The sequence below is a fragment of the Eschrichtius robustus genome, chromosome 20, assembly GCF_028021215.1.
Source record: "Eschrichtius robustus isolate mEscRob2 chromosome 20, mEscRob2.pri, whole genome shotgun sequence".
Taxonomy (NCBI): Eukaryota; Metazoa; Chordata; class Mammalia; order Artiodactyla; family Eschrichtiidae; genus Eschrichtius; species Eschrichtius robustus.
In genome coordinates, this window is record NC_090843.1 from 14,356,498 (window position 1) to 14,372,173 (window position 15,676).

At 36.7% G+C, this 15,676-nt stretch overlaps 1 protein-coding gene across 2 annotated transcripts in view; it reads left to right on the forward strand.

Moving 5' to 3' along the window:
* SMURF2 (SMAD specific E3 ubiquitin protein ligase 2) overlaps positions 1-15,676 on the forward strand; it is a 124,402-nt gene extending 108,726 nt beyond the window's left edge. For both annotated transcript variants that reach the window (XM_068529716.1, XM_068529717.1), the window contains 7 exons: positions 1,871-1,985; positions 4,096-4,274; positions 4,942-5,079; positions 8,305-8,425; positions 10,468-10,669; positions 11,929-12,004; positions 12,340-15,676. In XM_068529716.1, the coding sequence (XP_068385817.1) occupies positions 1,871-1,985; positions 4,096-4,274; positions 4,942-5,079; positions 8,305-8,425; positions 10,468-10,669; positions 11,929-12,004; positions 12,340-12,439 (931 nt within the window). In that variant the 3' untranslated portion in view covers positions 12,440-15,676. The remainder of the gene's footprint in view (positions 1-1,870; positions 1,986-4,095; positions 4,275-4,941; positions 5,080-8,304; positions 8,426-10,467; positions 10,670-11,928; positions 12,005-12,339) is intronic.

The window sequence follows — 15,676 nt, forward strand, 5'->3', positions numbered from 1 at the left end:
ACCTTGTTAAAGGAATGTTTGTGTCTGTAAGTATGTATGTATGTCATAAGTGGTCCTTAGAATGTTTCAATACAGAAGCTGTAATGTTTCTGCTACATTCAAACATCAAGTATTTTTTTTTCCAGGTGTGAGAATTCACTTTATGTAAATGTAGCAGAAAAATTATAGCTTCTGTATTAAAACATTTTAAGGACCGTCATGATAATTCTGCTTCCCCTAATCTAAATCCAGCCTAAATTAAATTTGTGTTTCCAGCAAGTCCCATAATCATTATTTGGCATTACTTGTTTTCACCTGTAGACATACTTTCGTTCTGTGACCTTTTTACCTGCAAATGGATAGTTTCTTTAGTTTGGATTTTTAGCATTTATCACTTGTACATCATACTTAAGGCTTGATAGTTTCTGTGGAATGCTTATGATTTACTCATAAGTAGATTTTGAATGCTTGTTGGGAAAACTTGTTAATTATCTGCTGATGGAATCTAAATGCTATAATTATATGTATAGGCCAAATAAGTAGTTAGTTTTTTGTTGTTTATTTCTTAACCTCACTACTTTCGGGGTTTGGGTGGACTAAATGGCACGTGGCAGTGAACTGCTTTTTCTGATCTTTATCCCATAGTAGAACCCAAAAGTAGAGTTTTGCTTTTATGCATGTTCTAAATACTTAGTAAAACAAAACAAAAGTTGGACTTTCTTTTAAAAAACACATACATGCATAAAAAACATACAAGACATATTAGGTGGGAAGGTTGCTTATGTGGAGACCTCACTTTTTCTTTTTAATCTCTAGAGTTTTCAAGTACTGTGTTGGCCAAAAAGTTCGTTCGAACGAACTTTTTGGCCAACCCAATATTAAATGTAGTGATTTGATTTAGACTCCGTCAAATGATAGGACTTTGAAATATTTTCCTTTAACTACTTTAATAGTGTTTCACTGTATTTCCTAAAAATATATTATTCCATCTGTTTGATCCATAATATCAGAATATATCATTTATGTGCCTTTCCTAGCTGAGGAATGACAGGAGTTGAGACTAGAATGACATCTCCTTAAAGCCTAGACTAGTCATTTTATTTCAGTTTCACCAAGATGAATAACAAGTTGTCTTTCATACTTTGGAAAATATAAATGATTTAATAAGCTTAAGTTGATAGTACTGTTTATTATGAGGTTTTAAAAACACTGTTGTATGCTTGAAACCAAGAAGTGGTATGGAACATACCCAGAAAATGCAGGCTTGCCCTTGGTTCCCACCTATACCAAATGCCTTGCAGTTTCTCACCACTTACATTTTTATCATGGTGTATTTTAGGGTTTACACAAAAAAGATAATGGAGATGGATAATGAAATTTTCTTACTAAAACAATATCAACAATAAAACATACCCTTGTCTAAAAGTAAGAGTAAATTAATGTTATATATCTGTATAAACTAGTATAAATCTGCCATGATTGGAGAGGACCAGGGTGGTATAGATGGACCACATGGATGTTTTGAAATAATACCATATTCTTCCCTTTATTTTATACTTATTATGAATTACAAATTTGTTTAGCAATTAAAAGTAACAGACCACTGGGCTGCAGCATCTAACGAGTAGTTGGTACTTCTGGATATTATCCTTAGATTCTCTGATGTTAAAATGTCATAAAATTACCCAAAATTGAGTGAGAAGTGACTTCAATAAATCAAGAGTTTTCATGTACTTTTGGGGCATGGTAGACTTTTCTAATGTGATTTTATATAACTAGTTAGTCCTTTATTTTGTTTTATTAAAAACTTATTGCTAACATGATTAATAGCATATCTTAGTAAAGATGTATTCATTAACAAAAAATTCCTTTGGTATATCTTGTTTTTTAGGGAGTGGTTATATCTCTTGTCACATGAAATGTTGAATCCTTATTATGGCCTCTTCCAGTATTCAAGAGATGATATCTATACATTGCAGATCAATCCTGATTCTGCAGTTAATCCGGTATGATTGGTGGTTATAATGATACAAATTAACTTATGACCTACGATGTTTTTTGTCTTTAAATGTCAGTGTAGTTTATGACATAGGATTACTGTCTTTGTCCAAGTCACATCCTTGGACTTGGCAAGTCCTCTTCTAGAAAATGTTCTCAAGTAAATGATCATGGATATGTGCAACAGTTTGGGCACAGGGAGGTTTACTGCATCACTGTTTATAGTAGCCCCAAGTGGAAACAACATTGCTGTCCATTAAGAGGGGGTTGATTAAATTATGACATGAAGCAGAATGACATGGTTAAGAGCATAGACTCTGGAATTAGAAAGACATGAGTTCATATCCTGGTCCCATTACTAACTAGCTTTGTGACCTTCATTGACTTAAGCCTCAATTTTATCATTGCTAATAATAATAAATATAGTTTGGACCTGAGAGAAGGGTTGTGACAGTTAAATGAGACCCTGCACATTAAGTATTTAGCACAGTGCTATACATTATTAACCCTATTACATATAATTAAGCACTCAACAAGAGTTAGCAGCTGTTATTAATTTGTTGTTTTTATATTATTTCTGTTACCTTTCCATACAAGGTTATATTATACAGCCACTAAAATGATGTTGTGGGATAATAGTTAATAACATGTAAAGATGGTATTTGTAATATATTAAGTGAAAAGAAGATTACAGAATAATAGTATGAAGCAAATTTTGGTAAACATGTATATGTGTAAACATTGAAAGGCTCTACAATACTGGTAGTGGCTCTGGGTGTTAGACTATAGGCTTTTTTTTTTCTTGTCTGTAGTTTGTAAATATTTTGTAGTGAACAGGTATTGCTTTTTAAAAAGAAAAAAACTATTTTTAAGATAAAAGGGAGGCTTAAAGATGAGCTTAAAGATTATTAAATAGAGAAGTAAGAGAAGTTGAAAATACAAACATCCAACTAATAAAACAGTATATCCTGAAATACCAAATCTGTCTAAACATGGTAGGCATGTTAGATTCATTGCAGGGTATTCTTCTTTTGTAAACTTTGGGTTTATTTATTTATTTATTTATTTTTGGCTGTGTTGGGTCTTCGTTTCTGTGCGAGGGCTTCCTCTAGTTGTGGCAAGTGGGGGCCACTGTTCATCGCGGTGCGTGGGCCTCTCATTATCGCGGCCTTTCTTGTTGCAGAGCACAGGCTCCAGACGCGCAGGCTCAGTAATTGTGGCTCACGGGCCCAGCTGCTCTGCGGCATGTGGGATCTTCCCAGACCAGGGCTCGAATCCGTGTCCCCTGCATTGGCAGGCAGATTCTCAACCACTGCGCCACCAGGGAAGCCCTTTTGCAGGGTATTCTTTATAAAGGGAAGATTTTTAGGTGAAGGTTCTGCTTGGAGAGCTCATTACTGCCACTGTAGTAATGATAGCTCACATTTGTTGAGCATTTACCATATGCCAGGTCCAGTGCCTTGGGCTTCATCACCTCATTTTACTACTCACAGAGACCCTTTTTAGATACTATTATTACCGTCATTTTTCCAGGTATGGAAAATTAGTTCCACAGGGGCTAAGTAATTTGCCCAAGTATACATAGTAAGTGGCAGAATCAAGACTCTCGTCCAAGTTAGACATGAAATCTGTCCTCTTAAATCTATGATGTTTTGAAGTTCAGTTTCTGGTTAGGTCAAAGGAAGAGGGAGGTATAGAATTGAAAGCTTTTTTCCCATGACAGAGCCAGGATTATAAGGGGCTTAGCAGGAGACGGGAGGAGAGGAAGAGAACAGGATCTGCAGGTGATTCAATGAAGCTGCAGAGGGACTGTAGTTTGGACTTAATTTCTGAGGATAAACTTTACCGAGTGACTACCCTTTGAGAGGGGCATTGGCTCTGCTGTAATATTTTATAGCAAAGTATAGTATCTTAAGCATGCCCTATAGAGACTCTCCCTAATGATTGTTGGGCTTTGATAGGATAACCTATTCCATTTAAATAGTTATAAATTGGAGTATAAGTTGATACTTACTGTTTATTTAAAAAATTACCATTGCTTAAATATTTAATTTTTATTAAAAAATTCCCTGGATAGTATCTACCTTGAGTATTTATGTAAACTCTTTTCAATTTCAGGAACATTTATCATACTTCCACTTTGTTGGACGAATAATGGGAATGGCTGTGTTTCATGGACATTATATTGATGGTGGTTTCACATTGCCTTTTTATAAACAGTTGCTTGGGAAGTCCATTACCTTGGATGACATGGAGTTAGTTGATCCAGATCTTCATAACAGTTTAGTGTGGATACTGTATGTATTGAGTCTTGTTCGTTATAGTTAGAATCTGAGCTTTTAAAAAAGATACATGTTTCAAAATGGATGTACTTTTTTTGAAATATAAAAAATGATTTTTAAAAGTACTTATACATAATGATTTCCTCAACACGATGCAAGTTGTTTCCATCTTGCATGTGTTAGAATAAGATATTCCTGCTTAAGTGGTGGTTGTTGAAAACATACTTTAAAAAGGGTATTTGTAAGAATCAGTTCTGTTTTTGGGGGGGTCATTTGTTTGTGAAGATACACTGGCCATGGTTATTTTTGCCAAGTACACGAGTAGCTTTCTCAGTGGGGCTACTCAGGTGTTTAGTCACTTGGGTTACCCAGACTCAAGCAGGGCTTCTTACCTGAAAGCCAAACATAACTGAGTTTTCCCTGTGTAAACCCCAGCTTTCCAGGGCTTTCTCATTACTCAGGAAGGAAAACGTTCCTGGTGTTTATGAAGGTTAAAGCTCTTTGACTTTTCTGCCCCAAATCTAGGAGGTATGATGGCATAAGAACTAGTAAAAGGAATCTAACCCTATGTTTGCATGTCATAAAACTACCTCAGTTTTATTTGTCTCACCAATTAATACATCTACAATATCTGTATTTTAGATTTTCCAATGAAGTGTCTTTCCCTGTCTTCCCTTCCTAGTGAGAATGATATCACAGGTGTTTTGGACCATACCTTCTGCGTCGAACATAATGCCTATGGTGAAATTATTCAGCATGAACTTAAACCAAATGGCAAGAGTATCCCTGTTACTGAAGAAAATAAAAAAGAATATGTCAGGTAAACACTTCTGTGTTCTTAAGCCGGAGCCTTGTTTTAATGTTCTAGAATGGCGGTACAGAAAAACATTTATGTGTTTAGGTAGTGTTACTTATTGCTACAAAATAGGCTTCTGCAGAATTTAGTGGCTTAAAAACAACCACCATTTTATTATTTCTCACAATCCCGTGGGTCAGTAATTTAGATCGAGGACAACAGGGACAGCACACTTCTCCTCCATGTGGTGTCAGCTGGGATGGAAATGTTAAGAAGGCCTCTTCACTCACATATCTGGTGCCTCACTGAGGGTGGCTCGAGTGGCTGGGGGCTGGCTGGAATGGACACTGGGTCACCATCTGGGGCTTAGTTCTCACTGTTGGCTGAGCTCTTTGGTTATCCCCATGTGGTATCAGAGGCCCCGCACTCTCACCATGGCCTCTCTCTCTAGCACAATAGCCAGACTTCTTATGGCGTGGCTGGTTTCCCAGAGCACAAAAGCAGTTGTTGGATCCTTTTAAGGCCTAAGCCTGGAACTGGCCAACATCACCTCTGCTGTATTCTTTTGGTTAAAGGGAGTCACATGCCAGCCCAGGTTTGGTGTGGAGGAGGAACTGTCCAAAGGCACACATACCAGGACACACGGTTCGTGGGGTCATGTGTAGCGTAGCTACCACAGCTAGCTGTACAGAAGCACTTTTGTGCTGTATTACTAGGACTTATCCTATTTATAAATAAGTACATTGTGGATTTATATAAGAAATATATATATATTTCTTATAAAAGAAATACAAGAAAATATTCTTTAAGTTTTATGAAATCACCTGTTGATTGAGGAATTTAGAAGTGTTGAGTTAGAGCATTTGGTTCATGGTATCTAAAGTTCTTCTAAACATTAAACTATGATAATCAAATTTAGGAGTTTGAACTTCACCATATATACACAGAAACATTCATGCTATACTTTTTTGTACAGATATGTCCCCAGGTCTTATTGGCTAAAATTTTCTAGTTTATAGATGAGGCCCATCAGTCTCATAGATTGTGAATATTGGTGTAGCTTTTTTGGAAAACAATTTGATAACAGCTACCAAAATGAAAACACATATGCAGCTCCATTTTTAGGAATCTATTCTTTGGAAACACATATGTGATTAAAGAAATATGAATAAGGATGTTTAAATACTAGTAAAAAAAATTGAAAACTGCTAAAATGTTTTTAGAAAGAGAATGATTAAATACATTAAACAGAATATTATGTGGATATTTAAAGAAAGATAGACTCTGCATAAGCTGTCATTTAAAAGGCAAGTCTTAGAAGGAACAAAGTCTGCATTGTTTTATACTCAGAAGATGTTCAGGAAGGCCACTTACCAAATAAAATGTTTGACCAGGGTGAAGGAGTAGAGGTGATGGGCCTGGAAGTAGAGAGGGAAAAGAGGATAAAAGAGTGGACTTACAGGTTTTACTCTGTCTCCACATTTAATGTTTTTTGTTTTTTTTTTAAGGCCGCACTGTGTGGCATGCGGGATCTTAGTTCCCTGACCAGGGATTGAACCCGTGTCCCCTGCAGTGGGAGCGTGGAGTCTTAACCACTGGACCACCAGGGAAGCCCCGTTAATATTTGATTTTTTTAAATATAATTTTTCTTTTAATAACAAACATGTATTACATTTCTAATTAAAAAAAGAAGAATGAGGGACTTCCCTGGTGGTCCAGTGGTTGGGACTCTGCAGTTCCACTGCAGGGGCGCAGGTTTGGGGTTCGATCCCTGGTCGGGGAACTAAGATCCCCCATGTTGTGCGACACAGCCAAAAAAAAATAAAAATAAAAAAATAAAGAAGAATGAATGGGAATTTCCTGAATTTCAGTAGTGTCTCACTTCCAGGACCTAGTGTGGGCTGCTCACTTTCTAGGATTCAGTCATGTTTCTAGCACACAGTAATTTTCCCTTACCAAATACAGTTTTGAGGGACTTTCCTGGTGGCGCAGTGGTTAAGAATCTGCCTGCCAGTGCAGGGGACATGGGTTCGAGCTCTGGTCCAGGAAGATCCCACATGCCAACGGAGCAACTAAGCCCACGCGCCACAACTACTGAGCCTGCGCTCTAGAGCCCATGAGCCACAACTACTGAACCCGCGTGCTGCAACTACTGAAGCCCGCGTGCCTAGAGCCCGTGCTGTGCAACAAGAGAAGCCACTGCAATGAGAAGCCTGCGCACTGCAATGAAGAGTAGCCTCTGCTCGCCACAGCTAGAGAAAGCCCACGCACAGCAACGAAGACCCAACACAGCCAAAAATGAATAAATAAATAAAGAGTTAAAAAAAATAGTTTTGAAATTTTAAAAATGACAAAGAAAAACTTTTTACAGGTGTGCAGTTTTGCTGTCCCCTTAAACAAACAAACAAAAAATGAGGTCCCCCAAAGGATATCATTAATATTAAGTAACTTATTTCTTAAGGTAGAGAAATATTTCTCCAAGTTTGGAAAAGGAAATACTGGCAAATTGGGAGTATGAGTAATTCTGAGATTTATGAGGTGGAGAGGTTTTCCTGGGAAGATAGATTAAAAAAAAAAAATTCATGTATAAATTATAAGTCCAAATCAAAGGCGTAAGTAGAGCTACACAAGAGATGTAGTTTAGTGTACTTTTTGTTGCTAAAATTACATCTTCCAGGGCTTTTAAAGCTTATAGGGAAAAATGAGTATTTAGTCAAAAAGTGCTTGCTATTGGCTTTTACTGTTTCTTCTCATTTTGGATATGGGGATTCTCTTTACCTCTTCTTCCCCCATATACAACCCACAAAATATAAAGAAAACACCCAACACATTCAGATTATATTTTCAAGTGAAACCAGAAAAATAGTCATTTTTGGTTGAATGGGCTTTTTTTTCTGGTTATTGGCATGCATGCTAGAAGTTGAGAAAGACATTTCATTCTGATTTTAACTTCAGACCCATCTACTCTCTAGCCAACTTCCAGTTTAATAGGACTTTTTCTGATGTGAAGAGTTGCTGTATTGATGCTGCTTTTGTTAGTGGAAGGTTACCGCTTTTTAATTTATGGTGAACTGCCTCACAGCTCAGGATCCATCTACCTTCAGTAATCTGAGATTCTTTTAGATTTTAGACTAAATTCTTAATGCTAGATGCTTGTAAAGTGCAATGTTGCTAAAGTACTAGAGATTCATAATAATTACCAAACCTGAATATATTTGATCATATGAAACCCCTGTCCGATGTTTCCAGACTCTATGTGAACTGGAGATTTTTACGAGGAATTGAGGCACAATTCCTGGCCCTGCAGAAAGGATTTAATGAAGTAATTCCACAGCATCTGCTGAAGACGTTTGATGAGAAGGAGTTAGAGGTCAGTGTATTGATGTCATGACATCATCTAGTATAACAAAGAAAGTTTGGGAATTTTCTGTTACTTAGTTTTAGAGGAAAGTTGTATTTCTGGTGCTTTTGAAGTTTTATGATGTGATGCTGTGAGAATTCTAATTCACAGGAAAAGTCTTTCCTGCTTTTGGAAAAGCCTTTCATGTTTTGGAAATTCTACAAGTAACTAGTCTCTCTTATATTGTGACTATTCTTAATTTATTTTTCCATATTTTCCGTTCATGCATTTAATAGATTTCGTGTCTTCTGTGTACATTCTTCCAGTGTTGTTTTCTATTCCCTAGTTAAGTGGGTATTGATTTAGTTAAATAAAACTTTATTAATTGGTCTCCACCATATTGACATTTATTTGGAATAAAAGCCTAGGCTTAATTGGATTTACATTAAGCTTTGTAAGAAAGCAGTTGATAGACAAAAATGTAGAGGAAATAATTAAAACACTTATGTTAAACTGTCTCGACATCCTCAGTCTCCTTGGAAACATTTGTTACTAATAGTAACTATAATAAACAGTTAACCATTTTTTATTCTGAAACTAGTCTTTAAAGCACCATAAGGTTGGTGTTATAATTAAGACCTTTAACAAATACATCTCAATTTCTACTGAACTACTTTGAAAAAACAATGAGGTTTTATTCTACCTGAGGTTCCAAATTTAATTAGTGGCTAGGGATAGCATAAATATTTGAAGTTGATACATAATTTAAAACATGATTTTATTCATTAACTTCAGCATCCTTTCTAACTAAATCTGTTAACAGACCTGTTAGCAAACAAGTCTAAAAAGATTGGTTTGACTCACTACCATCCCCATTCCTTTTTTGATTGGACTATTCTGTAGTGAAATGACCAGAAGGAAGTAGTCAGAAGGAGGAAGAAAACATAGCAGGAATGGCAGTAAAGTTGAAATGCGATGCATTTTTATCTGTTCATACAATGAATAAGGAATTTGGCTTTAAAATTACCACTCCTCTGAAGAAAAGAATTTAGGGAGGTATCGTCTGTGGTCATGGGTACTTCTGTAACCCTGCTTGGACACCTACTACCTGTTAGTGTGGCAGTGGCCAGTCATTTTTTCAGACGCTACAGAAGCTTTGTTGCAGGTTTTATTCAGTAACGTTAGGGTTTATTATATACTTTGTACTGCTAATGAAGTTAGGCTTTTTACAAAAATATATGTATATAATTTATTTTAGTGTTAGACTAGGTTAATATAATTATGAAATATAGGATTTGCAGGTTACATTATGTTTTACACTAAACACGATCATAATTCAGTGTTATAAACACATCAGTAGGATGAGTCAGTCTTGGACCCTAGGGAGGTGTGAGTATTATTAATATCAAAGTGATTTTGATATACCTCATCTATACTGAGCCTGCATCAGGATGCCAAGCAGAGCTCTATTATCAGTGCATTCATGTATTTCATACTTTGGTCCAACTTTAAGCAGATTGTATCACTTATTCAACACAACTTCTTGAGTTCCTGTGCACTGTTGGTTGCTTTCGCAGGATGTAACGAAACAGATGTTACTGCCATATTACAGCAGAGAAGACTGTGGCCAAGGGAAGTGACTGAACTGCCCAGAATCCCAAAGCTAATAAGTGTTGAAACCCGAATAATAGATGCAGGTCATAAGGCAGGCACATATAAACTGTATTTACTCTGAGTCTAGTTTCAATTCTGTGAAGTTATGGAACTTTTCATCTTATGTCCATCACAGTGGTGGTTCTCAGATCCTGGGTAGGGAACCTGCAGTGAGTAGGTACTCATGGAACTTTTAAAAAAATACGGATCCTAATTCACCCCAGAGTCACAGAATTAAAATCTCTGAGCATAGGACCTAGTGTGTATATTTTGAAAAACTTTCCAGATGGTTCTGATGTCTACCCTCGATTAAGAACACCATATGAAAGCCAACACTGCAAATCTAAAGTTCTGTTTTAAGGAATTTTTGGCTTAGGTTGGGTTTCCATTGGCTCATTATTTGTGCAATATTTTAACAGCTCATTATTTGTGGACTTGGAAAGATAGATGTTAATGACTGGAAGGTAAACACCCGGTTAAAACACTGTACACCAGACAGCAACGTTGTCAAGTGGTTTTGGAAGGCCGTGGAGTTTTTTGATGAAGAACGACGAGCGCGGTTACTTCAGTTTGTGACGGGCTCGTCCCGAGTGCCTCTGCAGGGCTTCAAAGCTTTACAAGGTAAGAGAGCCAGAGGGACAGACGATGGGGCATCTGATAATTGGGGGCAGAGGGTCAGTATTTGGTGTACATAGGTGGTGTACAAACGTGCTTACATACAGATTCTCTTTTCACTCTAGTTCTTATCTGTAACTCTCATGTCTTGATACCTTCTTCTCCTTCCTTTCCTTTGTTCCCTCCCAAGAGCCTTTTCTGCTGGGTTCTCTGTGATTGTAGTGAGTGCCGCATGTTAGAGACCGTATGTGTTGATGCTCTGCCTTTTCTTTTCCGGTCACCTTGCTTTTAAATTCTGTTGCACATTCCTGTAGGGGGAGTCTGTCTGCTTCCATGTTCACATCTCAACCTGGCAAACATTTACCCACTTGGGATGCCTCTCCCCTCTACTTTTATTCTTTTAATAGAAAGAGGCAGCATGAGTCGTGGAAGTCATTTGTTTGGTCAGAGCACTTTAATTAATGCATGGCATCAGACCATTTTACAGCCATATTCCATTTTTAAGAATTGTTGTCCATGGAATAGCTGTTTAATTTGGGGATGAGTTGGTATATTGCTAATGATCGTGGTGCCTCACTGGGTGGCAGTTGCTTCCTTTACCTCTGAAGCTCTTTATTTTCAAAACTGCTGCTGCTGGTGATGACTGAGGGTATACGAAGCAAGACTGGTACGTACTTCAACAGTGTTGCCCACAGTCCACATATCAGAAATCCACTGGGAAAGCACACTTTAGTCACGCTTGCATTCCCCGTTTGGAGAACGCATCCTTATCAGACTACCCAGATGAATAAAGTGAGGTTGTATTTCTACAAACGTCTGTATGGGGTGCCTTGTGTTACCTGAAATTTATTCTATAGACTGCTAATCTTTTGCTCTCAGTGAAGTTTGAGTTGTGAAGCTTAAATTTGCATTAGGTTGTCATCTTTTTGAATGTGTATATATATGTATTGGATCTTGTATTTGCCCATTTACTTCTTTTTTGGGACACTGATTTTCTGTAGAAGATAGAAGTTGGCAAAGGATTTCAGTCCTGAACTTTTTCTCAAATTGAAATGCTAGCAGATTAAGGAATCCAGCCTTATCCAAGGTCAATTCCAGCTTTTAAAACCCAGACTGTTTTCCTGCTGCCCTTTGGCAGCTTATATGGAGTCACCAGTACCCTCCTATCCCTCGACCCTGTGATTTATGTACCAGTTTTATCCTGAGATTCTGGAGACTAATACGTGCACCCACAGTGGTCTGACCCACATTTGCTTCCTTTGCAGGTGCTGCAGGCCCACGACTCTTTACCATACACCAGATTGATGCCTGCACTAACAACCTGCCAAAAGCCCACACTTGGTAAGTTATTTCTGTAGCTTTTTTCCCTCATTCCATGTACGTAGCTGTTAGTTCCAAACAGATTTGACATTTCGTTTGTTGTTCTTATTACTAAATGGACCCTTAAAAGAGTTGCTTATCATTCCTTTTAAGTGAATTAAGATTATCCAGAAATTGGTAGGAAAACCCCAAAGCAATAATCTCTACTTGAGAGAAATATAAACTTTTTCTTGTCGTTTTCTATGTGACACAAAGAGTAATGTGGCTGTATTAGGGTAAACTAATTAGTATACACTTGCTAGGCCAGTTGACCTGTTTTGAATGAACTGTGTAAAATCTGATTTGCTTATTTACAGCTTCAATCGAATAGACATTCCGCCCTATGAAAGCTATGAAAAGTTATATGAAAAGCTGCTAACAGCCATTGAAGAAACATGTGGATTTGCTGTGGAATGACAACTTCAAGGATTTACCCAGGACTCTATTTATACCCCTGACTGACAGCCTCCTTTCAGCAGAGTTTCAAGGAACGCTGACATACAGGAAAGTGCACCCCCCTTTTTAAAAAAATTTTAGGATACTGTGAGGGGAAAGGACAATTCTGAAATTCCTTTTCAAGGAAAAAAAGGTCTTTATGCTTTGCCATGAGGCCACATTCAGCTGCTATTTAAAATTAATATCTTGAACCTAAAGAATGCTGACTTTTCCTACATTTCCAGAGTTAGGCAGTATTCTACACTTAAAGACTACTACTATTTTTATAAAAGGTAATTATTCAAATCGCTTCACAGATTTCAACTCTTATCAAACATCAAGACAACATCAGCAGTCGGTACAAGTCACATTTCATTTTGGTTGAATACATGATTTTGAACAGCTCCTGTACTTGCTCTTTGTAAAAAAAAATAAAATTATTTTGAATTATTCTACCTTTGTAAACAATTGGCTATAAAAGAATCTTTAAAAAATTAAGCCATTTACATGTTTAATTACATTTTTCTATAGCAAAGCATTATATTTTAAAAGCATTATATGTTTCAACCTAGCCTAAGTGAGTCTTTTTTTATATTTTTCAAGCATGAATTCCGTGGAATCCAGCTATATAATTTTGGTTGTCAAATTCTTAATGCAACCATTTAGTCTGAACTTAGTAGCTTATTTGCTACAATAAGATGCATTCAGGGGCTCCCTGTTTTTAAGAGACTTTAAAAAAAATCTTAATTTTTTATCTTGAATGGGTATGATCGGGTATTTTGGATTTACTTTGCATCTTAAATGGAAATACTGCATTTTTATAGCTACTCAGATCATGTGGATGGGATGGGATTTTCATTCTTTTATTGGGTCAGCTTATCTTTGATATATATACTATTTCTTTAAACCAAAGTCTCCTGTGACAAGTGCACCTAACTTATATTACATTTTAATTATGGTAAGTTTCTATCAAGTAAACCATCCTGAATCTCTGTGTTTAGCTGCTCATATTTTAATCAGATAAAATTATGAAAAGGAAAAATTTTGCTCTAAAGATTATTTAGCAAGCTTAGAAAAACCCTGCTTTTACCTAACAAAATGAAGTGGGGTGGTCGGGCAGGGATGTGATTACTAAGAAACAAGCGATTCTGACTCTATCGCAGACAATACTTTTCGTCTGAAGAGTGATTTTGGAGGTAAGGGAATCCCAGTTCGCTTGGTGTTGAAGATCAGCATTTGATTTTGAAATATCCAGATTTAGCTTTCAAGGTGTGTGGCATGTTGCATGATCCAGAAGGCAACCACAATTCTGGAGTGAGAGATTGGAAAAATCTGAAATCATGGGTGGATTTTTAAATTCAAGTATCAGAAATCTGCACTATTTTGTTTTTTTTACATTGTTGTGAAATCAAGAATAGCAATTTTGATGAGATAGCTTTGTTTAAATTTTACAGCTTAATTATCAAGTGAATAAGCCCCTTGTGTTCTTTCGTTTGATGGATTGGTTTTCAGTCTGTGTTCTTGGAGCCAAGGGCCTCCTCAGAGGTGCCTCAGAAGTAATGGTTAAGAGAGGAGGGACAGAGAGAGGGAGAAGAAACGTAGCTGGTACTTGAGCAGGGGCCTCGAACTCCCCACCCCTCTTTACCCAGAGCAGCTTCGATTTTCCTCTTGTATATGCATTGGAATTCCACGTAAGCTTTCATGGGGGCTAGGAGGGGTGGGGGGATGGGTAGAATAAAAGAGGTGGAAAATTTGCGGCTTAAAAAAAAGTTGAGAACTACTCCTGTCGTTTCTAAGTATTTAAATTTATTTCATTCAGCCAAATTTGACAGCCACACAAGCTGGTTACAGTCATAACTGTGTAGTGGCGATGTGCTTATGCTGACCTTTTTCTTCCCAAACACTTTGTTTTCCTACTGCATTCTTAGTAGTACCGAAGAACATCTTAAAACATACTGTTTGATTATCAGTAGTTTTCAGCTTTCACGATAGTACCTTATTGGTTGCAGGTCCATCTCTCTCTCATATGAAAGCACTAGCGCAGTGTAACTGTGCCTATTATAATCTTTCAGTAATAGTAAGTACATGATGAACACTTCAGAGAAATCATAACTGACGGATGCAGTAATAATGAAATGCTACTCTCACACTAATGTACAATATAGAGCAGGCAAATACCATCGCTTTTTGAGTGCCTTCTTAATTTTATAATAATGACTTAATAGAGCTTTAACAGAAATAAATTACCCTCCCTTACAGTCTATGGTATCACCAACATAATTTATAAGAACAGGATGATTTAGATTTCATTTTCAAAGTTATGTAACCTGATCATTTCCAAATAGGTGCTAAGCAAACAAAACGTGCCAATGTATCATTGAACCTTGGACTTGCACCTCATGTGTAATGTGAATATTTATTTCCACATGTCCCTCTTAGCTGGGTTTTTTCTAATCCTTCCTCTAGTTTTATTTCAGATTTGTGATATCATGTTTCCATACATTGCCTTTGCATCATGAATACTTAATTATGAACAATGGTTACTTTGTAGAGCTCATATGCAATACAGAGGTGAGTTTAGTTTCCGAGGGTCTTACTTCTTTGGTGTAAAGAGTTTTTAAATAGTGCTGTGTATAGTGTACATTTTGTTTTGCACATAGTTTGTTGCCCTGAATGGGTTTTGTTTTTACCAAGTCTTTTATTTTTTCCTTGTAATTACACTCCAGAGCACAAGTTTCCTTTCTTTTAAATACAATGTAATTTGCTTTATTTTACAACACTAAGTCTGCTTGAACTTCTGGTGCATCGAGCTGATTGCATTGATGGGAGTTAGAGATTGTTCCAGACATCTTTACAGTTTGATAGAGCAGCTCCTTCTGCTTCTGTCTTTAGGCTGCAGCACAGTCAATGGGTGCCATTTGTAGTATTTAATATACTTACATTAGGATGATGATTGTACCAAATGCTGAGTTGTTTTGTTTCTAGATGTAATTAGTTCACTTAATGTAATATTCTTCCTTCTCTCAAACTGACTTTAAAACAAAGTTTTATCATTTTCATTGTATTTGTATTTATTACAGAGTGTTTTAGCTTTGATATTCTTTGTATTTTCACTCAGTTGTTACATGAGCTTTATCAATAACATCTGTATAAATGGTTTTTAAAAATTAACTATGTATGTGCCCATGCTGAAGTTGAGCAATAAAATGAATGCTGTTT